Here is a 27,895-nt window from a genome sequence, read left to right as displayed (position 1 = left end):
CTGGGCAGACTTATACGGTCTGTGCCAGAGCTGGTGGTGGGAGGCGGGACTGGTAGTTGGGAGGTGGGGATAGTGCTAGGTAGACTTATAGGGTCTGTGCCAGAGCTGGTGGTGGGAGGCGGGACTGGTAGTTGGGAGGTGGGGATAGTGCTGGGTAGACTTATAGGGTCTGTGCCAGAGCTGGTGGTTGGGAGGCGGGGTTGGTGGTTGGGAGTCGGGGATAGGGCTGGCCAGACTTATACGGTCTGTGCACTGAAGAGGACAGTACAAATAAAAAAGTAGCACATATGAATTTATCTTCTTGGGCAGACTGGATGGACCGTTCAGGTCTTTTTCTGCCGTCATCTACTATGTTTTGTTTTGGGTGAACGACTGCAAGGAGAGGGAAAGGGAAACCAAACTAATTGGATTCATCTTTTTGAAGTCTCGCTGTCTCCTGTTCTCCAATCTAACCTCCTTAGTCCGTTCTGGTTCCCCTAGCTCCTGCGGTCCATCCTCCCTCTCCCCCCCCCCCCCCCCCCCAAACCAGAGGCTCCTTCTCGATGCAGCGGGTCTCAGCTCTAAAAAGAAAAAGATAAAGCTGCCGGTACAGAGCCACGTGCTGCAACACTGACAGCCAGGCTCTGCTGGAACCTCCCCCAGTGCAGCAGGAAGTGTGTCACAGGGAAAGGTTCCGGCAAGCCTCGTCGTCAGTTTTTTTAAACTCCGCTAAGCTAACTGCTTTTACCACATTCTATGGCAACGAATTCCAGAGTTTAATTACATGTTGAGTGAAGAAATATTTTCTCTGATTTGTTTTAAATTAACTACTTAGTAGCTTCATTGCGTGCCCCCTAGTCCTAGTATTCTTGGAAGCAGTAAACAAGCGATTCATGTCTACCCATTCCACACCACTCAGTATTTTATAGTCCTCTATCATATCTCCCCTAAGCTGTCTCTTCTCCAAGCTTAAGAGCGCTATCCTTAGTCTTCTTCCTATCAGCTTTATCATTTTCGTCTCCCTTCTGTGTACCTTTTCTAAATTTGCTATATCTTTTTTCAGATGCGGTGACCAGAATTGCACACAGCATTCGAGGTGTGGTCGCACCATGGAGCAATACAAAAGGGCACTGTAACATTCTCATTTTTGTTTTCCCTTCCTTTTCTAATAATTCCTAACATTTTATTTGCTTTCTTAGCCGCCGCTGCATACTGAGCAGATGACCACCTAGATCCTTTTCCTGGGCCCTGACTCCTAATGTGGAACTTTGCATCACGTAGTTATAGTCTGGGTTCCTCTTTTACACATGCATCACTTTGCACTTGTTCACATCTGCAATTTCGGATACCTGTCTCCCAATCTCATAAGGTCCTCTTGCAATTTTTCACACCCTCTTGCGATTTAACAACTTTGAATAACTTTGTGTCATCAGCAAATTTAAATTACCTCACTGGTTATTCCCATCTCTAGATCATTTATAAATATATGTTAAGCAGCAGTCCCAGCACAGACCCCTGGGGAACCCCACTATCTACCGTTCTCCACTTGAGAATACTGAAATGGCCCCTAAATGGCTCTGCAAATTTTTCTCTCGGGGAATAATTTTCAAAGCCATTCCATGTGCACAGAACAGTTACTTATGTGTGAAAACAACTTGTTATAAAATTGCCCAGATCATTAACAGGTAAAAATCTACTATAATAAAACTCACCCTCAACGTTCTGAGGACACTGACGTCAGTGAAGCCAAGCTCTGACTTCCTTCAAAAAGATTCGAAGGTTCGTGGTGGTGAAGCCACCAAAATCGCTCCAGGCCCCGCCCTTGAGGGCGGAGCAATGGCAGAAAAACGAAGGGGTTGGCAGGGAGGCGGGGTGGGTGGTAAATCGCTCTGGGCCCCGCCCTCGAGGGCGGAGCAATGGCAGAACAATGAAGGAGTTGGCAGGCAGGGAGGCGGGGGGGGGGGGGGGGGAAAATCGCTCCAGGCCCCGTCCTCAAGGGCGGAGCAATGGCAGAACAACGAAGGGGTTGGCAGGGAGGGAGGAGGGAGTTGGCGACGAAAACCTTGCTAGCGCCCGTTTCATTTGCTCTGAAACGGGCTTCTTTTACTGGTATGCATATAAATGCCATTTCACTCATACTTTTCATTGTGCCAAGCAGAGGTGGAGATGAGACAGGGTTAGACTTATGCACATACTTTTGGATTTTCAGAAGCGTACAAGTAAATTTCCAAAAAACTTTTGTGCATACTAACCTACCCGGGGGGGTACAGAAGCTCTTATTTATGGTGGGATAATTTTGAAAAGGAAAATACATTTGCACTGTCCCTTGGTAACTTACGAGCGTACCCCCAAATTCTATACATTGTGCCTTAATTTCCAAGCAGAAATCGAAGCGTATTCTACAACAATGCACGTAACTTAAAATCGTTTAACTATCTAATCAGCGCTGTTAATTGGATGTTAACAAGCAATTATCAGCACTAACTGGCATTAAGATTTAAGCGCACAATTCGCTAAGTGTATTCTGTAACGTGATGTGCAAAAATTCCAGGTCACAGTTGAAAAAGGGGTGTGGTTGGGGGGATTTTCAAAATTCTATAAACACCATTATAAAATACACCCGGCTCTGCACCTAATTTAGGCATTGGGATTTACGCCCAAGTAAAACCCATCGCCTAAATGTACGCAACCAAATTTGGTTGCATGGAGAGGTGCTCAGCGTATTCTATTTACTGCGTGGAAATTTAAGTCGATTTTATAAAATGTAGGCGTACTTTAGAGAATAGGCTAGATGTTTTTTTTTTTTTTTTTTTTTTTTAACCACATGGAATTTTCAGGTGCCGTATATAGAATCTAGACAAACAAAAAAAGCAACACTGGGCCTTCAAGACAGGTGACCCGACACGGGCCGTGTTTCAACGCCTGCCTCAGGGGTCAAAGTTTGGTTCTGCAGTATGGAAGTTGTATAGGTCCAATGCCTCAACAGATGGAAGGGTGTCTGTTGAAAATGATCACCGCAATGCGAAGATTAGGCTCCTGTGAAAACCTTCTCATTTGCACCAGCTATTTTTGCAAACGAGAAGGCTTTCACAGGAGCCTAATCTTCGCATTGTGGCAATCATTTTCAACAGACACTGGTGGTTAGCTTGGCAGAGTTTAAAAAGGGGTTAGACGGTTTCCTAAAGGACAAGTCCATAAACCGCTACTAAATGGACTTGGGAAACATCCACAATTCCAGGAATAACATGTATAGAATGTTTGCACATTTGGGAAGCTCGCCAGGTGCCCTTGGCCTGGATTGGCCGCTGTCGTGGACAGGATGCTGGGCTCGATGGACCCTTGGTCTTTTCCCAGTGTGGCATTACTTATGTACTCTATTATTCTGTATATAGAATCTAGCCCATACTGGCTATACCTGTTAATGTTACAAAATCAACCTCTAAATGACTTCTAAAAGATCTTACAAAAGTATAAGGTATGTTTACGACACAGAAAAACTACATATTTGAGCCCGGTGAAAGCTATGGATGGGGCATGTTTTGATAAAAGCAAGGTTATCTTAATCTAAACTATAAGAAAGAGGTTAAATTCAGCTTTCAATAATTCTAAACATTACTAGATTGACAAAGTGACTTTTTTTAATGTAGGTAAAACCCTACTTACCCAGGCAATCATAAAGACTTTGGCTTATCCAAGCCAGTATGGCAAGAGTGATGAGGTCCCCGAAACTGGCAGCAATAGGTGTGGCAACATTGTCAGGGTTTATACCAGTCTTCTTTGACCCAACAATTACACCCACCATGATTATCCCTAAAACGTACAAAAAAACACACACACACAAATCTTAGCAACACAGTTCCTTTTCTACAATAAAACAAGTCATACCATTCTAACGTTATATAAATGAGGGACCTCTGAGATCTGACTGAGTTTCTTGAATTTTCCTTGCACCATATTTGATATTGTCTGAGATTTTACTGAGGAAGTATTTTAAGGAGATTCTTGGTGTAGCCACAGCTGATACTGTATCAGTTTCTAATTGCTATTTACCAGATAACAGTAAGATTAAGTTGGATTAACAGGGTGTGGATCAATTAGTTTCTTCAGAACTAGATTGGACTGCCTTTCTTGATGATATTCAAGATATTTTTTTTGTTACATTTGTACCCAGCGCTTTCCCACTCATGGCGGGCTCAATGCGGCTTACATGGGGCAATGGAGGGTTAAGTGACTTGCCCAGAGTCACAAGGAGCTGCCTGTGTCTGAAGTGGGAATCGAACTCAGTTCCCCAGGACCAGAGTCCACCACCCTAACCACTAGGCCACTCCTCCAGTAAATAGGGGCCCTATTTACTAAACTGCGTTAAAGGCGCATTGGTGTTTTTAGCATGCACTAAGCATTAACTTGTGCTAACCGTGTAGATGTGGGCATCTACATGGTTAGCGCATGCTAATTTTTAGCATGTACTAAAAATGCTAGTGCACATCAGTAAACATGGCCCTCGATCTACTCTTTTGCAGGCAGATGATCAAAAGCCCTGCGCTGTTCCAAACAGCGCTCTAAAATAGCACTGGAACAGCACGGGGCGCTATTAGACCTATGATCAGAGATAATTGCGCTGCTTAAATTTGCATGCATTATCTCTGATTATGGGGTAGAAGTGCAGAATTGTGCCTGAGAATGCGCTCAGCACAATCCTCCCGCACTTGTTTGACATGTCTGGGCTGGAGACCAATGAAAAGAGAAGGATGCCATCTTTAAATCGGAAGATGGACGTCCGCAACTGCCCTGTTGCAGGGACGGCCAAATTTCATGGGGTGTAGGAGGTATAGTGACGTGGCAGTTGAGGATGTCCAAATTTTGGACGTTTTGGCAATGGGCAGTTAAGGACATCCAAAATTGGATGTTTCTATGAGAAAGACGTCTTGAAATGTTGAGATTTGGGCGTCCCCAACCGTATTATCGAAACGAAAGATGGACACCCATCTTGTTTCAATAATAGCGTTTTCCCCGTCCCTTCGCTGGGACGTCCTTAAGAGATGGACGCCCTTAGAGATGGTCATCCCTGTTCGATTATGCCCCTCCAAGACCCATTACTTTGTAAAGGCCTTTCTAGAGGAATGAAGTATACTGAAGTACCTGTGAGCTGAGCCATTGTATTGACTGTGGATGGACTTATGTTATTTAGATTCTGCTTTGCTTGTATAATAAAGATTGTTGTTGATTTCTTTTATTTTGATATTATGTATGTTTTATTGTTACCTGCCTTGGGTTAAAGCAGGATAGACATGTAAAATAAATAAAAAATAAACTACTGGTATTCAGACTGGATATTGTGTGCATCCACAGGAGAACTGTTGGTAATCAGATTAGATACAGTGTATACATAGGACAACTGTTGATAATCAGACTGGATATAGGACTCAATTCTATAAATGGCGTTGAAAAAAATCAGTGCAAAAAAAATGAGCGCTGCTATTCTACAAACGCCGCTCTGAGTTGGACGCCATTTATAGAATAGCGCTTAATGCCAGGATCCACTCCTAGAGGATTTACACCAACTGAAACCTGGTATAAATCCTTGTGCCTAAATTAGACGTGGATCAGGCATATTCTGTAGAGTGCACACAAATTCTTGGAACGTCCATGACCTGTCTATGACCCTACCATGGCCATGCCCCTGTTCAGGTCTGTGAACAAGAATTTACATGTGCATCTTTATAGAATAGCGCCCAGCAAGCTAAGCGTGTAACTTCCAATTGTTGCCAATTAGCACCAATAATTAGCACCCAATTATTGGTGCTAATTGGCTTGTTAGTCAATCAAATTGCATGTGGAACTTGGGCACCCGCCCAAAATTCCACACACAAATTTTGAGCGTCATATATAGAATTAGGGGGTTAGTGTATCCACAGGAGAACTGCTGCCAATCAGACTGGATATAGTGTATCCACAGGAGAACTGTTAATAGTAAGATTGGATATAATGTATCCACAGGAGAACTATTAGTAATTAGGTTGCATATAGTAAATCCACAGGAGAACTGTTGGTAATCAGATTGAATATAGTGTATCCATCCTAGATTAGAGGACATGTTTAGATTTATATACCACTTGTTGGTACATCTCTAGTTTGCTTGCTTGGCCTGAATTCAAGGATACACCTGTTTATTACAGTATATACAGGAATTCACTGTAATACCTTAAAGTTAATTCTGAATTGCAACTCTGTACATCTCTGCTGCCTATCATTTAATTAACACGCAGATAATTAAAGCTACATGTGTGCTTGGTGGTGGGAACATTTAATTGATTAATGTAACTCCCTATGAGATAATCAAACAGAATTTATGGTCTTCCTTCCAGCTTGGACTAAATTAGCGTGTAACCTATTAATTTAGTTAACTTGAATTAAAAAAAAAAAAAAAAGCTGAGCAAGGCAATCCACACCTTGTAAAAGAGATGCTATAAATGCAGTAGCCACACTGCTGGAACACAAAAGTATTGCATAATCTAGCTGATATTTTCCTTCTGGTATCCAACCCAGTATGACTGCGGCCACTGCTGCCAGAAAACCAACCACGGTCGCTTGCACCTAGGAAGTTAAAACGAGAGAGGTTGTTAATGCAGTAACATATCCCATGGAGTAGAAAGCTAAAGTACATGCTTTCTTCTCTAGGGTACAGGCTGTGCTCATGCACTTAAACGGTTTGTAGTCTAAATAGCAATTATCACGATAGGAAACTTCTAGCTCAAATCTCGGGGACAGAACTCGGCACTAAACTTCATTTATTATGAATGTGAAGGATATTGGTGCACTCTTTACACGCTTTAACATACAGGTTTAATTAGAATTGTTTCTCCGTAGATGTGTTTATGTTTATTAATGATTTGATGAATCGTCAAATCCTGAGAAATCCCATATCTAAGCCATTTACAAAATTTCACAAATATATAAAAACATACTAACATAGTAGATGACGGCAGAAAAAGACCTGCACGGTCCATCCAGTCTGCCCAACAAGATAACTCACATGTGCCACATTTTGTGTATACCTTACCTTGATTTGTACCTGTCTTTTTCAGGGCACAGACCGTATAAGTCTGCCCAGCACTATCCCTGCCTCCAAACCACCTGCCCCGCCTCCCACCACCGGCTCTGGCACAGACTGTATAAGTCTGCCCAGCACTATCCCTGCCTCCCAACCACCAGTCCCAGCACAGACCCCCATACTCATCCCCATTTGGGAATCTGCTACCAAGAGAACAGAACAGATCCCAGGCATGACAGAAAACAGACCTACCCCAAACTAACTTTAGAAAGGTACAGAGGTGTCTAAAACTTAACAAATAAAAACTATAACTAACTGTTAGATATGTTAATAATAATTCCACAATTAACATATACGCCGGTGGTGGGAGGCAGGGATAGTGCTGGGAAGACTTATACAGTCTGTGCCAGAGCTGGTGGTGGGAGGCGGGGTTGGTGGTTGGGAGGCGGGGATAGTGCTGGGCAGACTTATACGGTCTGTGCCAGAGCTGGTGGTGGGAGGCGGGACTGGTAGTTGGGAGGCGGGGATAGTGCTGGGCAGACTTATAGGGTCTGTGCCAGAGCTGGTGGTGGGAGGCGGGACTGGTAGTTGGGAGGCGGGGATAGGGCTGGCCAGACTTATACGGTCTGTGCCCTGAACAGGACAGTACAAATAAAAAAGTAGCACATATGAATTTATCTTCCGGGCAGACTGGATGGACCGTGCAGGTCTTTTTCTGCCGTCATCTACTATGTTACTATATGTATATACAGCCACTTGCACAATTTTATCCCAACTACATTCTCACAACCATAACATTTACCAGATCTTCTCTGGTCTAAATTGCAGCCTGAAGCTTTAAGGACAAATTCTCAGGTTCTAATTCATCACACTCACAGTCTGTGGCTCTCCCCATTATGATCACAGCTTGTAGCCTCAAATAGCCCAATTAACCGTTACCTTTTCTAAGTATAATTTCCAGACAGATTACAACATTTCCCTTATAGGATTCTTCCGTTGGCTTATTTTAGCTTACATATATTTTTAAATAACATAACTCTGAGCCAGCCTAGCTTAATGCAAAATGCACTCGCAAACATTAAGGGGTGGGGGGGGGGGGAGAATTCTATAAATCACACTCAAAAATAGATGCTAGAAAAGATCGGCACAAAGCTCTAGTTTAAAAAGTGCCTGCGCCCTTTCTAGAACAGCTCTTGGCGCCAACTCCCAAATCTGGGTGCCATACTCACACCTGCTGAAACCCGGTGCCCAAGTTGGGCATGGAAACTCAATACTCCATAACACTGCGCACAACTTTTCGGAACGCCATGGCCCGCCGATGCCCCTCCCATGGCCACACCCTCCTTTGAGTTGCAAGCTATGGGATTTAGGCACCCAGCATTAAAGAACAGCGTGCAGCCAGATGTGCACACAAAATCCTAATTGATGCTAATTAACATTAGCATCCAATTATTGACGGTTAACAGTTCTCGTTAGCCAATTAAGTTGCACCATGTATGTCGAAGAATCTGGGAGTAAATTTTCTTTGTATGAAGCCTCAAACTATTCAACGTTTATTCTAATTAAGAGATTGCTTCACCTGGACTCCATGATCAGCAGAGCTCAGCCCTTCTCAGGCAAAATTCAGGGTACATTTGACTTCCATCAAAAGCACTTCACAAGGCAACACAGACATAGTTATGGGTACCAATGATGAGTTGGTCCCCCTGACCCCATGGCCAACAAGATTTCCTTACTTTTTGCTTGCCCAAAATAAGCAGGCAGACTACACCAAATGCATAGCAATGCTCCTCTATCCATGCTCCAAAAATCTTAAACATCAACCAGTGTCAGAAGAGACTGAACTCTCTTGTTCTTTTGCTGTATCTGATGGAGGTTCTCTGTGGGGTTAGGGTTGATACCAACTGCGTTATACTGTGACTGTGAATAGGAGAGGGGGGCAATAAAACTGATAAAAACTTGATGATGGGTTGTATGGTATTGTACTATAATATTCTGTTTGTGTACTCTAATATTGTCTATATTGACTGGTGCTGTTACTAGCTTGTCATCAATAAAACTTGTTCACTATAAACATCAACCAAGAACAGCACTTAAGTTCCTACATTTATTACATGATTTGATAACTAATGCTCAAGCATTTTCCCTTAAGAGTTTCTCTCCTAAAACATCCTTCTAGTTGGGCTGCTCCTCTTGCCAGTCTTCTGCTGGTGTCGTCATTGCCTGTAAAGATTAGTTTTCTCCAGAGTCATTCCCACTTATAGGACTTTATTTTGTATAGACACACGGAGCAACGCGCCCCTGCGTTTACAGTAGTTGAAGAGTAGAAGGAGCTCCAGAGCAGATAGCACAGAGCAGTTTGGGAACGGTAGTATGAAGCATCAGGGGCTCAGAACACAGGTGGAGCAATTAAGCACCTAGGGGCAATTACTTGGGCTGCAGCTGGACTGAAGAAAAAGTGTGTTGAGAGAGAGAGAGAGATGGAGATGTAATAAATGTAGGAACGTAAGTGTTGTTCTTGGTTGATGTTTATATTGAACAATTTTTATTGATGACAAGCTAGTAACAGGACCAATCAATATAGACAATATTAGAGTACACAAATAGAAAATTATAGTACAATACCATACAGCCCATCATCAAGTTTTTATCAATTTTATTGCCCCCTCCCCTATTCACAGTCACAGTATAACGCAGTTGGTATCAACCCTAACCCCACAGAGAACCTCCATCAGATACAGCAAAAGAACAATACCAAGAACAAGAGAGTTCAGTCTCTTCTGACATTGGTTGACATTTAAGATTTTTGGAGCATGGACAGAGGAGTATTGCTATGCATTTGGTGTAGTCTTCCTGCTTGTTTTGGCAAGCAAAAGGTAAGGAAATCTTGTTGGCCATGGGGGCAGGGGGATCAACTCAACATTGGTACCCATAACTATGTCTGTGTTGCCTTGTGAAGTGTTTTTGATGGAAGTCAAATGTACCCTGAATTTTGCCTGAGAAGAGCTAAGCGCTGCTGATCATGGAGTCCAGGTGAAGCAATCTCTTAATCAGAGTAAACGTTGAATAATTTGAGGCTTTATACAAAGAAAAGAATTTACTCCCAGATTCTGACATACATTGTGCAACTTAATTGGCTAACGAGAACTGTTAACCATCAATAATTGGATGCTTACAGCATGCTAATTTGGAACTACCGCTGGACCAACGTGGGCGCCGGTGGTAGATCCAGTCCCATTGTGCGCCATTTGCCGTGCTAGGGAAAACAGCTATTTTCCAGCGCGCTGCTAACCCAGTGGTAATCGGTCAGAGCTGCGCACTACCTGGTTAGCACCGGGTTAGCATGGGAGCCCTTAACCCATTAGTGCCCAATGTTCCCATAGTAAGCCACCATATGGGAACATTGGGCACTAATGGGTTAATGCAACCTCAATGGGTAGCATTAAGTGCTCCCCCACCCATAACACCATGCAGTAAGTGAAATCTTACTGCATGGCCATGTCATTTTATGGCCTTTTTACTCGCTATGGTAAAAAGGGCTGCAGCACGAAATTGGGTGGCGGAGCCGGTGGTGGGAGGCAGGGTTGGTGGTTGGGAGGCGGGGCTAGTGCTGGGCAGACTTCTACGGTCTGTGCCCTGAAAATGACAGATACAAATCAAGGTAAGCTATACACAAAAAGTAGCACATATGAGTTTATCTTGTTGGGCAGACTGGATGGACCGTGCAGGTCTTTTTCTGCCGTCATCTACTATGTTACATGGCAAAAACAGCCCTCACTGCTAGAACAGGGCCCTTTTTACTGCAGCTTGGTAAAAGGACTAGTAAGTGCCGACTCTACCCCCAGACTGCCCACAAAATAGCTGGCTTAGCAGACTCTGGCAGTGTTCAGCGGTACTAACTGGTTAAATGCCGCTTAACATCAGTGGATAGCCCCGAAAAAAGCGATTTAAATAGCCAGGAGCAGTTTCTGGCTGATAAATTCGCTTTGACTACTGACCCCCAATTTTTTTTTTTTTAATTTTAGTTTCTTTACAGTTCTCACCTGTTTTAATGCCAGATTGCCAATTATCAGGTTCCACTTCTCGATAGGTGAATCCATTTTCCCAATATTCACCTTGTCGAAAATAAAATTGTGTTAGCATGAAACTATAATGTTAGGATTTTGATTTGTACACCATAAATGCCAATGAAAAACAAAAAACATTTCTTACTGAACATGATTATTTTACTCAGCTACCTCAGGAAAAGTGCAGGAACTGCAGGGAACATATTTTGCAATCAACAGAACTGAATTTCAAGGAAAGCTACATTAAAAAGAAAAATACTTGAAAAACTAAATGCATACAATATATAGTATTTAATCACCACAGGCACCAGGTAGGAAATCAGTGTCCTGATTTGGGGTGTTATATAAATGCTGAAAGAACAATAAGACAGCTCCTTCATAATCAGCCACAAGCCTGAAATCAAGTTTAATGGTCTTTTTAAAGTATGATTGGTTTCCTCAAACTATGCCACAGCATTCAAGTCTTGCCAGACAACTGAATGGAAGATGGTTCTCATCTTGGTTTGTGTTATCTATAAATCTGTTTTCTCTCTCTCTCTCACCCCCAGCTCCAATGCAGTGAATTCTATGAGTCATCAGTGAAGCAAGCAAAAAACATTTTCACCAATACATATCACCTCACCTTGTGGCACACTGACATTACGAAACTCGATGAGGAATGTATGAGTAAGTGCGAGGGTGTGAAGGGCTCAGACTGATGACATAAAATTTGACACAGGCCATTACTATGTGTTGAAAGACTAAGGTAAGCTACCTGTAAAAAAAAAAACTCTTCCTAAGCAAAAATAACTGGAAATGCAGAACCACCACAAGAAACAACATGAGGCAGCTCATCACATAGAGATGATATGATTATAGCTTTAAAATCCTCTCTCTTACTAAGGAAACTCTTATTAAAAGGAAGGCTGAACACAGTCTTCAGCTAAGGAGGATTACATGAGGGTGCAAAAGCCTTTTCTGAAAAACAAAGGCTCGATATTCAGTAAGCTTTATCAGAGTACAAGCGGCACCTTCTCAGAAAGTCCCATTCATCGGGTTAGACCCAGATTTTCAGCAGCACTTAACCAGACAGTAATGCTGAAAACCAAGCAGGCTACCTTGGCACAATCCAAGCAGTGCTGGAGCGGTCTGGGGCACAGCTGGGAGTTACCTGTTTATGCCAAGGAGGTTTAACCCATTAGTGCCCAATGTTCCCATAATAAGCTCCCATATAACGTTGGGAACTAATGGGTTAATACATAGTAACATAGTAAGTGATGGCAGATAAAGACCTGAATGGTCCCATCCAGTCTGCTCAAAAGTCATATTCATTATCAATTCAAGATTAAATCATTTGATCATAGTCTTTCTTCGGTATTGCTAGGACATAGACCATGGAAGTCTGCCCGGCTCTGTCCTTATGTTCCAACTATGACAGGAGACAGCATGACATCAAAAAGTTGAAGCCGTCTTCCCTATGCAGCAGCCATATTTGGTGTACCCTAAACAAACTATCAGCTGCATCCTTAAAGCTCTTCGCTCACCTGCTCTCACAGTTTTCAGCCTGATTAAGTCTGCATATTGTATTTAATCTCAGTTATAGAAACATGCCAGTTTGTGCGGCATACAGATGTACACAGAAGAACTGTTAGAACAGAATTACCTTCCATCGATTAAAGTAGTAATTTGTCCTAAATCGTAATCATTGTGTCATTTGGAGGGGCTGGTTATAGGGACACCCTAAAAGGCGTTGTATTGGTGCGGTCATTTTTTCACCTAGTAAAGGGCCACCATGTTATGAGAATCAGGTACAAAGTACAAAGGTTTTGGGGAGCGGGTTTAACTAACTGGGTTGAAACCTGGGAACATTTACAATCTTTTTTCCTGTGAAAGATGGTATATGTGGGATTTGCTCCTTTTTGTTTCATGGAATGAAATTATAAAAATGCACTATTTAAAGGAGAGGTATTGAATAATGAGGGAAGAGCTACCTTCTTGCAGAAGTCCACAGTCAGTCTAAAAATGCCAATTCTGTCGTATATATTTATTTCTTCTTAAAGTTTGTTTGGATGTAAATGCAAGCAGCACGCTATTAGCCGCCAAGTTCATAAAAAAATATTTTTTGTAGGAAAATAAATCTGTTGGCTGCCTGCTACATGAATATTCCATTACTGTTTCATTATTGCTACCAAGTATTGCATATTTTGGGCATTTGCTTTAAACTTTGATTGCTTTATTTCGTTTACCCAGAGCTTGCATGCATATGGTATTGCTCGAAACCTAAGGGTGGTTAAACAATTAGGTATACACTGTGTTGTTTATGATTTTACTTGTTTAAGACTGCTTTTGGGTGCTACTGATCTGTACATCTGTTGTGTTATTTTGGTGGGTTTACACAGGTGGGATTCGAGGGAGGGAGGGAAGGGAGTGCGGAAGGGGAAGGGTCCTTGGGATATGTTTCTTTGTAAATGTTTAAATTGTGCCATGCTGGATGGTTCACTGGTTTTTCTTGTTCTGTACAAAGCTATGAAGCTTATCTAACAACATGTTGAGCTTTTAATAAAGATGATTTAAACATCAAAATTAAGTTTTGGATGTACTCTGTAGAAGTTGTTGTTGACTTTGGTAATGTGTGTATGGATCCCTATTCCATTGTGTGAATGGGATGTTGTTTGAGCAACTGTCCATATTTATGGCTATGATTTCTGAATATGTGGCATCATTAAAAGGACAGACTTTCATATTCCCAGTTGAGCAACGATGTGATGTTCACAAAGACTGCATTAGGGGCTTATAGCCCATTTAGATATGTTTAAACAAAGGAGAGATCTGCATGACTTATAAAGCCACTTGTCCCTGAAACATGCCCAAAACAGAAGAATCCATTTGTGTATCTAAAATGCAAACTTCTACAAAAGAGATGAAGTGAGGATGTGATTCTATGTGCCCCAATATAAGGAGAGTTTAATTTTACTTCCATTTAATTTCAATATATTCCATCTTTATAACAACAAGCTTCCCAAGGCAGATTACAACAGTTAAGATGAACACAAACAGAGAAGTTCCACCTTGAGTCTGGCAGCCTTGGAGGAGGGAGGTCTTCTAAAAGGAGAGCATCACCCTGGTAAAGCTGGAAGTAATCCTGTAACCAGGACCAGCCCACCAAGGGATACAGTATCCTCTCGCAACGAGGATGTGTCTGCAGAAGCTTCTGCCCATGAGCTAAGGGTTAGGATGGCTGCTATTCGATTATTAGGCATACAGATAGCTGGGTGGCTGGTGAACGGGGGAATCGACTGGTCACTTGCCTGCCTGATGTGAAGGTGGTGGCCCTCACTTGTTGCCTAGATAGGATTTTAGATAGTGCTGAGGAGGAGCCGGCAGTCTTGGTACATGTGGGTACCAATGACATAGGAAAACGAGGGAGGGATGTTCTGGAAGACAAATTTAGGCTCTTAGGTAGAAAGCTCAAATCCAGAATCTCTAAGGTGGTATTTTCAGAAGTGCTCCCTGTTCCACGCACAGGGCCCAAGAGACAGGCAGAGTCTCAATGCGTGAATGAGGCGATAGTGCAGGGAGCAAGGTTTTAGATTTATAAGGAACTGGGCAACATTCTGAAGAAGGGGGAGCCTATTCCGGAACGATGGGCTTCACCTTAACCAGGGTGGGACTAGGCTGCTGGCATCAGCATTTAAAAAGGAGACAAAGCAGCTTTTAAACTAGAAACTGGGGGAAGGCTGAAGTCGTTCAAAAGCGCATGTTCGGAACAAGGTATTTTTCAAAGGTATCACCAAAAAAGGAAGATAGGGTATCCAGATAGCAAAGTTGCAATAGAGACCATAGTAGACTAGGTGTCTTTAAATAAAAAGCAAACAAAAGATTACAAATTTTCACTGTCAACTGCTAAGCAAGATGTAAATAGGAAAAACTAACAGTTTGAAATGTCTATATGCAAATGCCAGAAGCCTAAGAAATAAGATGAAATAAGATGGTAGAATATATTGCACTAAATGAAAATTTAGATATAATGATAGGCATCTCTGAGACCTGGCGGAAGGAGGATAACGAGTGGAACATTGTTATACCAGGGTACAAATTATATTTTAATGATAGGGTGGATCAAATTGGTGAAGGGGTAGCATTGTATGTTAAGGAGGGCCTTGAATCAAATGGATTGAAAATTCTGCAGGACACAAAACACACCTTGGAATCCCTATAGATTGAAATTCCATGTGTAAAGGGGAAAAGGATAGTGATAGAAGTGTACTACCATCCACCTGGCCAGGATGAACAGATGGCCGTAGAAATGTTATCAGAAATTAGGGAGGCTAACAAACTGGGGAACACAATAATAATGGGCGATTTCAATTACCCCGATATTGACTGGGTAAATGTAACATCAGGGCATGCTAGGGAGGTAAAATTCCTTGACGAAATCAAGGACTGCTTTATGGAGCAGCTGGTACAGGAACCAACAAGAGGAGGAAAAATTTTAGACCTAGTCCTTAGTGGAGCACATGATCTGGTGCGGGAGGTAATGGTGCTGGGGCCGCTTGATAACTCATAATATGATCAGATTTGATATCGGCTCTGGAGTAAGTACACACAGGAAATCCAATATGTTAGCATTTAACTTTCAAAAAGGAGAGTATGACTATGATAAAATGAGAAGACCTGTAATAAAAAAAAAAAAAAAAACCCACGAACTTCGAAGAGAAGCTGCAAAGGTCAAAAATTTATATCAGGCGTAGATGCTGTTCAAAAATACCATCCTGGAAGCCCAGGCCAGTTATATTCCGTGTATTAAAAAAAAGGAAGGAAGTCCAAGCGACAGCCAGCATGGTTAAAAAGTGAGGTGAAGGAAGCTATCAGAGCTAAAAGAAAATCACTGCAAGAGCAGTAGCAGCAGATACCGTATTTTTCGGACTATAAGACGCACCTAGGTTTTCCTCCCAAATTTGGAAAAAAAAAGTGCATCTTATAGTCTGAAAAATAGGCCCCCCTCCCTATCCCAGGCACCCTCCCTCCGTTACAGGCACTCCCTCCCTCCCTCCTGTAACGGAGGGAGGGAGGGAGCCTGTAACGGAGGGAGATGCCTGTAACGGGGAGGGGGGGCTACATTCGGACTATAAGACGCACCAACATTTTCCTCCCAAATTTGGGAGGAAAAAAGTGCGTCTTATAGTCCGAAAAATATGGTAAGTATAATTTATACATTTTTTTTGTGAAAGACATAGTTGAGCACTAATTATTGTTAAGCACATTTTGTTGGAGTTTGCCCTATGAAAGATACTAAAAAAAATCTACTCGATTAACAGTTATAACTTTGAAGACCATAGCATGGGTGAGCTATTTTCCATTTTCACACATTATTTTGGTGACTATATTTTCCCTAGTTTTATTAAGCTTTGATATTGATAGGGGATTGATGTAAGCTATTTTTGCTTTATTATATTTTATGCCAATGGCAAACGATTGGCAAGGCATGTTTAGCTATTCAACCAATCATGTCTCGCCGGTGTTACAAAGACCTTCTTTATGACACCAGACATGTGGAGATTATAGAAGGGTGGGCTTCATGTTTGCGCTTGAAACTTAATCAAGGTAAAAAAAAATTTTTTTCTTTGGATAGGTCCACCTAAGAATACAAAAGGTAAAGAAACTTTTGTTATTGGAAGTAACACTTTTAAGTTTGAGTTCACCACTCGTATATTAGGAGTTGAAGTGGATCGTCAGGCTAATAATGTGGTAAAGAACTCTTTCTTTCTATTAAGGAAATTAAGAGCAATATGTTGAATTTTTTTAATTACATTCTTTTAGGCTCACAGTAAAACCTTTGTTGCTTTCCAAGTTGGATTACTGCAACATAGTTTAAGCTGGTTTCACAAACAAGGTCCTAAAAAAAAAAGCTTCAGACAATTCATAATCTTGCAGTCAGTGGCGTAGGACAGAGAGAGCAGTGAACCAGCGCGGAGCCAACACACCCCAGCAACGTGCAGTTGGGGCGGATCGGCCCTCCCGCCCGTCCCTCGCCGCAGGTATGCGCTCCGGGGGGGGGGGGGGCGCTCCAGCGGGAGGAGGGTGCGCAGCGGCAACCCGCCCCGGGTGTCAGCTCCCCTCGCTACGGCTCTGCTTTTACTTATCTTTTTCTCTGAGTAGGGAAGAGCATGTATCTCCTTACCTTGCTAAACTTCATTGGTTAACAGTAGCCGCTAGGTCTCATTTTAAATAATGTACTATGGTTTTTTTGGGCATTGTATGGGAATCTTCCATTATATTTGGCTGAGTTTTTCTCTTTGTTGAACAGATACAGTGGGGGAAATAAGTATTTGATCCCTTGCTGATTTTGTAAGTTTGCCCACTGACAAAGACATGAGCAGCCCATAATTGAAGGGTAGGTTATTGGTAACAGTGAGAGATAGCACATCACAAATTAAATCCGGAACATCACATTGTGGAAAGTATATGAATTTATTTGCATTCTGCAGAGGGAAATAAGTATTTGATCCCCCACCAACCAGTAAGAGATCTGGCCCCTACAGACCAGGTAGATGCTCCAAATCAACTCGTTACCTGCATGACAGACAGCTGTCGGCAATGGTCACCTGTATGAAAGACACCTGTCCACAGACTCAGTGAATCAGTCAGACTCTAACCTCTACAAAATGGCCAAGAGCAAGGAGCTGTCTAAGGATGTCAGGGACAAGATCATACACCTGCACAAGGCTGGAATGGGCTACAAAACCATCAGTAAGACGCTGGGCGAGAAGGAGACAACTGTTGGTGCCATAGTAAGAAAATGGAAGAAGTACAAAATGACTGTCAATCGACAAAGATCTGGGGCTCCACGCAAAATCTCACCTCGTGGGGTATCCTTGATCATGAGGAAGGTTAGAAATCAGCCTACAACTACAAGGGGGGAACTTGTCAATGATCTCAAGGCAGCTGGGACCACTGTCACCACGAAAACCATTGGTAACACATTACGACATAACGGATTGCAATCCTGCAGTGCCCGCAAGGTCCCCCTGCTCCGGAAGGCACATGTGACGGCCCGTCTGAAGTTTGCCAGTGAACACCTGGATGATGCCGAGAGTGATTGGGAGAAGGTGCTGTGGTCAGATGAGACAAAAATTGAGCTCTTTGGCATGAACTCAACTCGCCGTGTTTGGAGGAAGAGAAATGCTGCCTATGACCCAAAGAACACCGTCCCCACTGTCAAGCATGGAGGTGGAAATGTTATGTTTTGGGGGTGTTTCTCTGCTAAGGGCACAGGACTACTTCACCGCATCAATGGGAGAATGGATGGGGCCATGTACCGTACAATTCTGAGTGACAACCTCCTTCCCTCCGCCAGGGCCTTAAAAATGGGTCGTGGCTGGGTCTTCCAGCACGACAATGACCCAAAACATACAGCCAAGGCAACAAAGGAGTGGCTCAGGAAGAAGCACATTAGGGTCATGGAGTGGCCTAGCCAGTCACCAGACCTTAATCCCATTGAAAACTTATGGAGGGAGCTGAAGCTGCGAGTTGCCAAGCGACAGCCCAGAACTCTTAATGATTTAGAGATGATCTGCAAAGAGGAGTGGACCAAAATTCCTCCTGACATGTGTGCAAACCTCATCATCAACTACAGAAGACGTCTGACCGCTGTGCTTGCCAACAAGGGTTTTGCCACCAAGTATTAGGTCTTGTTTGCCAGAGGGATCAAATACTTATTTCCCTCTGCAGAATGCAAATAAATTCATATACTTTCCACAATGTGATTTTCCGGATTTAATTTGTGATGTGCTATCTCTCACTGTTACCAATAACCTACCCTTCAATTATGGGCTGCTCATGTCTTTGTCAGTGGGCAAACTTACAAAATCAGCAAGGGATCAAATACTTATTTCCCCCACTGTAGATAGGGGGCCAGATAGTTTTGAGAATTCCTTCTATGGCTATGATTAAACATAGGAGCTGGCTTCATGCCTATCGTATAAGGCTGCTTCAATTTGGAATTCACTTCCTACAATAATCAGTTCATCTAAGGACTATTTAGCTTTTATAAACAATTGAAAAGATTTCTCTTACTTATTGTATTCAAACTGTAAATTCACAAATTGTCTCAGTCTTTAGTCTTTTTTGATCCGTGCTGAACTGTGAAGGCTTTTACGGAATACAAGATTAATGTGTAATGTAATGTAACAATTAGATCCCGGAGAACAAAATATTTTGAACTTTAAAGAATTCATTAGTACAACACAGGCGTAATTTGGTTCGGTTGGAGCTTCTTGAACTGCAAATGGTTGAGTATGTTAGACATCAAATGATACCTCATGGTCTCAGAACACAAAAGGATCTCAAGATATTTTTGGATAGAAAAAAAAGTTTGGAACGATGGGTGGCTATCTTGAGTAAGTGTTCATGTGACTTGATGTTATTGATTATAGAAACAGCACAGGAAGTCTCAAAGGAAGTTCAGGTGGAACCAGAGAGTGTCTTGACACAGATGCAATATGTAGGAGCTGTGGAAACTACTACTCCTTTTAAAATGGAAGAAGGACTAAGTTTGGAAACGTCATTGTTGGATCCGTATTACCATAACCTTAAACAAAATAAGATTAAGAAATTTCAAAGGGACGATTAGAGTGGAGCAAATATATCCTTGGTTGTGTGAACGCCCAACTCAAGGTGTAATAGAAAAAGTGGGAGCAGTTTCTAAAACTTTCTCAAACTCCGATGAAAGCGTTGGGTCAAGTTCCATGGGACAGCCTTTAAGAGGGGCGCAAGGTGGGAGACAACGCAACAAAGGAACTAGAAAAAGAAGACAACTGTACCAACAACAGCCAGCTTGGTCAGGCACGATCACAAGGTCCGGTCAACTGTGGAATCAGGTGTAATCAATATATCCTCTGTTCAATTATTTTCAGTTCAACAACAGGTTTTGAATTATGATTGTCTTTTGTACCTACCTCATTTCATAATAAATTTCATACTCAATTGGAATTAGCAAGGATTTTTCGAAACTTATATGTTAAATTATACTTTGCTTGGAGGGATGCTGAATTTGAGGATGTTATTTATTGTCAACCCTTAATCAAGTTGGGTTCTACTGGGCCCCATGGATTCATACATAGTGACTTTTAAAGCACTAGTTTTGAGAGGTATTGAGATTTTAGAACATCAGCTAGAAAGAAACAGATTTGTTAACTGTACCACCACGGAATGCCAGGCACTTCAGAAATCATCTAACTACTCTACAGTGATCCATTCAGCGGATAAAGGTGGGTCCATAGTGGTGCAGGATATTGTCCAATATGTTAAGGAAGATCAACATCAGTTATCCGATTCTTGTTATTATATTTAGTTGGCTATAGATCCTACAGCGAGATTACAGCAAGAGATATCTTCCGCAATTTCCACAGTTGTGTCTAATGGTTTTCTCACAAAAGTGGAAGCCAGGTTTTTGGTTTCTCAACATCCCAAGATTCCAGTGATTTAACATGATACCAAACATCCATAAGAATCTGCAGCTTCCACTGGGTTGTCCCATCACAGTTTCGGAGCCTTTCTTGCGATTTCTGGATTCATTTACATCCTTCTGTGCTTCAATCAAGATCATATATAAAGGCTACATCACATTTCTTAAGAAGCTTACAATCTATTTCAGAAGTCACTTCAGACATGATTTCTGTTACACTGGATTTGGTGTCATTGTATTCCAATATACCTCAAGCAGCTGTTTTAAATATTGTTTATGAGACTTTACAACGAAGACCTCCTGACACACGAGTTCCAACTAATTTTTTGATGGAGTTGGTTAAGTTTGTTTTATGTCGGAATTAATTTGCTTTTGGTACACACTTTTATTTACAAGTTCAAGGAGTTGTCATGGGAACAACTACAGCTCCTATCATGGCTAATTTGTTCGTGATCACCTTGGAGAATTTACATTTGTTTACCTCAAAATGGTACAAACACATGCGAGTGTAGTATCGATTTATAGATGACTAGTAAAAAAGGCCCGTTTCTGCCTCTGATGAAGCGGGCGCTAGCGGGCACGGGACTCCCTTCCCCTTCCCTTACGCTAGTCTCCCTGGTGGTCTAGAGGTACCTGTTCGGTCGGGGCAGGAAATAAAAGAGCCCCCTTTTTCCTGCCCGTAGCGGTGCTGCTAGCTGCCCTGCTGCATCGTGTGGGAGTCTGGCTCTCGGCGTTTTAAAATGGCCGCCGAGAGTTGAAGTCTCGCGAGGCAGCTTGAACTCTCGGTGACCATTTTGAAACTCCAAGAGCCGGACTCACACACAATGCAGCCGGGCAGCTAGCAGCAGCGCTCCGGCCAGGAAAGCGGGGGCTCTTTCGTTCCTGCCCGAGCGAACAGGTACCGCTAGACCACCAGGGATAGTGGCGTAAGGGGAGGGGAAGTGACAGGGGGGAGGGAAGGTGATGAGGGGAAGAGGGGGCGACGAGGGCGGGGCGGTACCTTTAAAGGGGCGGGGTGATGGGCACGTCCTCGGCGGCTACGATTTGTTGGAAGGGGAGGAGTACGTGCGTTCATTTGCCTTGTTGTGTATGTGTTCCGCCCTCGACATCACGTGTGACGCGAGGGAGGGGCATGAAGACATGGTGAGTGTTGTGGCTTCACCACCATGAACTTAAGAACCGGTGTGTGAGTGCCTGCAGTGACGTCAGTGTCCTCAGAACGTTGAGGGTGCGTTTTATTATAGTAGATGTTTTCTTGATATGGCCAGCTTCGGCACATCATTTCAACAGTTTATTGACTGGCTCAATTCACTGGATAATCATTTGAGATTTACTATGAATTAGAACTATCAGAGCATTTCATTTTTAGACACCCTTGTATATAAGGATGGCAGTGCTATCAGAACTTCAGTATATAGCAAGCCTACAGATCGTAACACTGTTACGATTTATGAGTCATCATCCGTTTTGATTAGAAAAGGTCAATTTTTGAAACTGCAAAGAATTTGTACCACAGATGTAGCATTTTAAAACAAGCTAAAGCTTTGTCTGCCAGACTCACAGAACAGGGGTACCCTCAAAAAAATATTCATCAGACTTATAAATGGGCTTGGTTTGCTCAAAGATGTCTACTACTTTTAGACAAGCCCAGAGAAATAAAGGATACGTTTGGTTTGCATATTGAGTCATTCAGATTTGGCTCCTAAAATTCTTGCCCGCATTATTTCAAAACATTGGGAAGTTTTATCTTTTCAGTCTGTATTTCAAGGATGCCCTTGTATAGCATATAATTGGGGGGGGGGGGGGGGGGGGGGCGCAATGTTCGAGACCAATTAGCTCATTCAGTTTTTCAGAAGCAAGATGAACAACCTCAGCAATATACAATCCATCGACCCTGCGGGCAGTATCAGTACTGCAGTCAAACATTTTCATATTTGGAGTGGGAAAATACAAAAACTTTAAAAAAAGTATAATATGAAAATTACTGCTCACTGTACTTTCACATATGTGGTATATGTGATTCGATGCCTTGCAATCTCATATATGTGGGACGTACAACCAGAAGGATAAAGACGTGTTTAACAGAAGATCTGATTGAATACCCGTGTCATGTTTGCACCTTTGGTATCACATTGTTTAGAGAAACAGCATGTATTTGAGGACCTCTAGTGGCATATTATAGATCAGATTTTTCTTTCCAACGTGGAGGAAACCATGACTTGCTGTTGACTCGAAGAGAACAATATTGTATTTTTGCATTAAAATCAGACTCTCTTTCTGTCTAAATGAATCTATAGAGTGGAATTCCATTATTTGATTTTTAAAGGGACAGGGTGGTGGGTTTTATTTCTGAGAGTTTCCATTTGCTATTCATTGCCTATGTATGTTTCCACAGAGTCTGGTGTTAATAAAGTTAATTGTATTAATTGTGATGACATCATTTCCAGGATATGTTTTATGTTGCTGGGAGCCATCACTTGGTCACACCATGTTGGAGTCTTGCAAAAACCTATGCAGCAGAGATATTATGCTTCTTGGAGAAGGATCGTAGAAGTATAAAGCTCATCTGAGTCACTGAGGAAGTCGCCGAGACAAAACCCGCAGCATCAAGCATTTGAAGGGGAGTGATTTGGAGTTGCTGATTAAGCTTAAAAATTAGTTGCAAGAGTAGTGGTGACAGGTAAGTATATTTATACATATATGTTTAGATTCATTGAATGTGAAAGTCACAGTTGAGCAATGATTGTTAAGCACATTTTGTTGCAGCTTGCCCTATCCATCCATTTAACAGTTGAAGACCGTGGCATGGGGAAGTCGTTCATCTGAGAGCTTCTCCATTTTCACATATTATTTTGGTGACTATATTTTCCCTGGTTTTGTTGAACTTACCCATGGCAAGCGTTTCCAGGGGTGGAATTGGGATGGGTTTTAGACTTAGGTGCATACTTGTAGATTTTCAAACTTATGTATGTAAATGTCAATGAAAATTTTGAATGTGCAAAATACTAAGTGTAAATGTCTAAGGGTATTTTCAGAGGGATAATTTTTAAATGAAACATATATCCATACTTCCCCTTTGAAAACTGATGTAACTTACATGCATACTGGTTGAACAGGTTAGGTGGGCTATTAATAAACTATCCATTACTTACAGCAGTTGAAAGCCTTGATGCCAAGGTCATCTCCAAATTACCCTTGAGTCCAAGAAGTGCAGGAACTAAGATAAAAACTTCAGTAAGATTTTTGAACACATCCCAGTGCTATAAAAGAAAAAAAAGAAAAAAGAGAACAGTGCAAGTTTCAACACAGAAGACTGAAAACAACAAAAAAGGGGTCAGTGTTCAAAAGATTTGTCCTACTGGAGTGGAGGAGTAGCCTAATGGTTAATGCAGCAACGGGGAACTGGCCTTGATTCCCACTGTAGCTCCTTGTGATTCTGGGCAAGTCAGTCAACCCTCCGTTGCCCCAGATACAAATAAGTACCTGTAGATACTATGTAAATCGCTTTGAATGTAGTTGCAAAAACCACAGAAAGGCAGAATATCAAGACCCATTTCCCTTTCCCTATTTGAGATTCTACATGGAATGTTGCTACTATTTGAGATTCTAGATGGAATGTTGATAATGGAGGAGTAGCCTAGTGGTTAGTGCAGTGGAACATGGAATGTTGCTACTATCTGAGATTCTATAAGGAATGTTGCTACTATTTGAGATTCTACATGGAATGTTGCTAGTGGAGGAGTGGCCTAGTGGTTAGTGCAGCAGACTTTGATCCTGGGGAACTGGGTTTGAGTCCCACTGCAGCTCCTTGTGACTCTGGGCAAGTCACCTAACCCTCCATTGCCCCAGGTACAAATAAGTACCTGTATATACTATATACATTGGCTCCCAATCAAAGAACGAATTGCGTTCAAAATTTGTACCCTGGTTCATAAAATTATTCACGGTGAGGACCCGGTATATATGGCAGACCTCATAGACTTACCAATCAGAAACACAAAAAGGTCAACACGCATGTATCTCAACCTCCACTTCCCAAGCTACAAAGGACTAAAATATAAATCAACCTATGCATCCAGCTTCTCCTACATAAGCACACAACTATGGAATGCACTACCAAACGTCTTGAGAACAATGCATGGCCTAACAAACTTCCGGAAATCATTAAAAACCAACTTAAAAAAGGCATACCATAACGATCCAACTTAAACACAACGGAATTTATACCAGAACTGGACAAAACTTAACTCTTCCTCCTTGATTACCTATCTACTCTGTCACCTGTCTTGAAGATGAGTTGCGGGCCATAGACTGACAATTTGGAATACCTTGCCAGCCGAACTTTGAAAGATGAGCAATATGTTTGAATTTAGGGGAAAATTGAAAACTATTCTTTTTGAAACAGCCTCTCTCCTAAAACAAAATATTATCAGTCTTTGAAAGTTCAGCCAGCAAGGTACTTTAGCTACAGTCAGCCTTATTTGGCATTCCTTTTGCATGTCTTCTGTTCTAATGATTATGGGGGTTTTTTTGAACCCACCAAGGCCATCAGATTGGTGATATACAAATACTGTATATATAAAATATTAAACAAGTTGAACCCTTCAATGGTGTTCTTGCACAAGTTCAAGTGCAGCCTAATTACATATGATCACCAATTGTGAAAAGGATCTAAAATGCATCATCTGTACAATCTAGCCAAAACCAGGAAACAGCCATCCTCTGCACTGCTGCACACAATGCGACCTCCAAGCTGCAAGTCTCATCAAGCCCATCCTATGTCTATAATGCAAAGAGTTTTGTTGCAGACAGAACAGAATTAAAATAAGTCACAGTATCAATTACACCTCAAACGAAAAGGAAAATATTAACTCATAATCTTAAGGATACAATTTTAGGAACTGCAGCACAAAAAACACTTTAATCAAGCTAAACTTTGGGGGTCTTTTACTAAATACTTATATACGGATGACTTCTTAGCAGTAGTACTGTCAGACTGCCACTAGGAGGCATTGCCATTTTGAAGGAGGCACCAACCCAGAGGCAGTGGAGAGGGACCACTTCTGATGGTGGCTACACTAACAGATGCGCCAAACACTAAGCTCAGAAGACTCTGGGAAGGCCCAGGGAAAGGTCGAGAGAAGGAGAAGGGCAAGTCTCTGAGGGTGGCACGGTTTCTTTCAGGAGGGAGAATATGGGGGGGGGGGGGGGGGCTCAGATCTAAGGGAGAACAAGGATGGAGGACTAGATCTAAGAGTGGATCAGCATTCGGGGGAGTGGATCCAAGGGAGGATTGGGAGAGAGGGAATTGTGTTGAGAGGGGTGTGCCGCTACAGTACTGACACACGTTTTGGCAACTGTGCTACCACGCTGCCAGTACTGCAGCTGTACCTAGCACCTTCTCTTGAGGTGGTACTAAGTGCAGTCGTACTATCAGCAGTCGTGACAGCTAGAGCACAGTAATGACCCACACGCTGTCACTGATGTTATGACTCTGCTGTGCCCCTGTCAAGCCCATTCGGTGCATTAAGCAGTTAGCGTGGATTTTTGCCGAGCTAGCTGTTTTAACATATGTTAGAGGTTTGCGCAGGTGCACGTTAACCTCTAATGTTTGGCAAAACCCAAGTTAGCTACTTAACACAACTTAGTAAAAGTGTCCCTTTATTGAGAAGAGTTGTCGAACCAAGAGATATACCAACCTGAACAATATCCAAAACCATGCCTGCCGAGACTGTGCCAAATCCAGCCAATAAAAATGGGACTAGAATCTGTAATGCCATAGCAATACTGGACTCCTTTGGCAGTTTTTTACTTCCTTCTGGACTATTATCTTCATCGCCATCGCTAGACACGTCGCGATCCTGTAAGATAGGGTCTGTTTCCGAAGCGTTCATGTCATCACAGTAATTAAAGTCACCAAAGCCATCATACTTTGGACTACAACTCGTTGGACTATGCACGTTGTTACTATGAAAAACTGGTTCGGACAAGTGGTGGTATGCCGAGTGTTGGTCCAATCGAGCGTTGAAACTGTGCACAGCTGGCTGTAATCCATCATGTCGTATACCGTTCATTTTCTTATGCTTGTCATCCTGGCTACTGTAATACACAACTGGAACCATACCCAGCAGCATGGACAGGAACCTGTCAGTCTGAATTGTATTTAAACCACTACTCCAACTAACAAGCCCTTCTCTAGAACAATCTGTACTATTTATTTTGTTGGCGGTAACGCTGCCTTTCCAGTTAATCATATTGACATCAGGGTAGTACTATAAAGACACCTTGGCTTGTATTGTCTTCTGCAAAAACAATATGGCAGCTCGCTCGATATGTTGCCAAGCACCATTTTAAAAAATATAAAATAAACAAAAAATGTAACTGTCCAGAGCTCTGCTAGAAGTGGGATAACGCTCACTTGTGGGTATCTCTGTCTCAATCATTTCCACAATATGGTCTGCACCTGGGGGAAGGAAAAACATGAATTCAGTGCTTGCAGTTTTCATTACAACTAATTGTTAACATCAACAATATATTATCAAGAATCATGATGCAACCAATTTTGTCAGTTTATAAAAGATATAAGTCCAATTTTACATAGATCATCTAGGTAGAGAAAGGGGCATCCGACTGAGGTGTAAACAATTTGAAGTGCATTTTACATAGTGTTCACTGAAATATAGCTTTAAAAACACACACGCACACACACATCTGAATGGTAAGGTAAAAACAGGTATTTTGCAGCACTCTGTGGCACATAGAGCAAGAACAGCCTTTTTTAAAAAAGAAAACATTAAAAAAAAAAAAGAAGCATTACATGTATTTGAACAGACAAGTAGCAATACTTACTCATTTAAGTGGACAGAAATGTTTAGGGTTTTTTTGTCTTTTTTTTTTTAAGGGGGTTTAAACACCACAGAGGAAACAAATGAGCAGTTAGCTGACATTTATGTGTGACTCAGAAAATGGATAAAGGCCAAGTTTTTAAAAGTGTATGTATACTGCTGTTGCAAAACTGAAACATGTTTATTTATATTCTGCATTCTCTCAACACTGTAAGTGGAGAATATACACATACAACAAAAGACTAAATAGCTAGCAATATTTAAAACAGAAAATATAAAATATACAGCAGTATAAAAGCCCACAAAGGCACCAGCCAGATCTACTTTGCCAGCTCAAAATATATGACAAATAATAAATCAATTTCAATACTTCAACGCGAACAAGCTAGTATAATCTCAGTCTATACCATAATACTGTTGGAAAACAAACATTTTCAATTCTCTCTTGAAATGCCCCACAGTTTGTATTTCCCATATCTCTAGTGGTAGAGAATTCCATAATATCGTG

At 41.9% G+C, this 27,895-nt stretch overlaps 1 protein-coding gene across 4 annotated transcripts in view; it reads right to left on the bottom strand.

Annotated features, from left to right (window-relative positions):
* SLC41A2 (solute carrier family 41 member 2) overlaps positions 1–27,895 on the bottom strand; it is a 120,821-nt gene that overhangs the window by 66,747 nt on the left and 26,179 nt on the right. For all 4 annotated transcript variants that reach the window (XM_030215518.1, XM_030215516.1, XM_030215517.1 and 1 more), the window contains exons 2-6: positions 26,242–27,005; positions 23,695–23,802; positions 11,074–11,145; positions 6,429–6,573; positions 3,643–3,789 (exon numbers count right to left, since the gene is read on the bottom strand). In XM_030215518.1, the coding sequence (XP_030071378.1) occupies positions 3,643–3,789; positions 6,429–6,573; positions 11,074–11,145; positions 23,695–23,802; positions 26,242–26,796 (1,027 nt within the window). In that variant the 5' untranslated portion in view covers positions 26,797–27,005. The remainder of the gene's footprint in view (positions 1–3,642; positions 3,790–6,428; positions 6,574–11,073; positions 11,146–23,694; positions 23,803–26,241; positions 27,006–27,895) is intronic.

Source organism: Microcaecilia unicolor, chromosome 9 (assembly GCF_901765095.1).
Source record: "Microcaecilia unicolor chromosome 9, aMicUni1.1, whole genome shotgun sequence".
NCBI classification, from domain to species: domain Eukaryota; kingdom Metazoa; phylum Chordata; class Amphibia; order Gymnophiona; family Siphonopidae; genus Microcaecilia; species Microcaecilia unicolor.
Note: the sequence above shows the minus strand (reverse complement) of the source record. Positions and strands in the feature narration are given on the sequence as shown.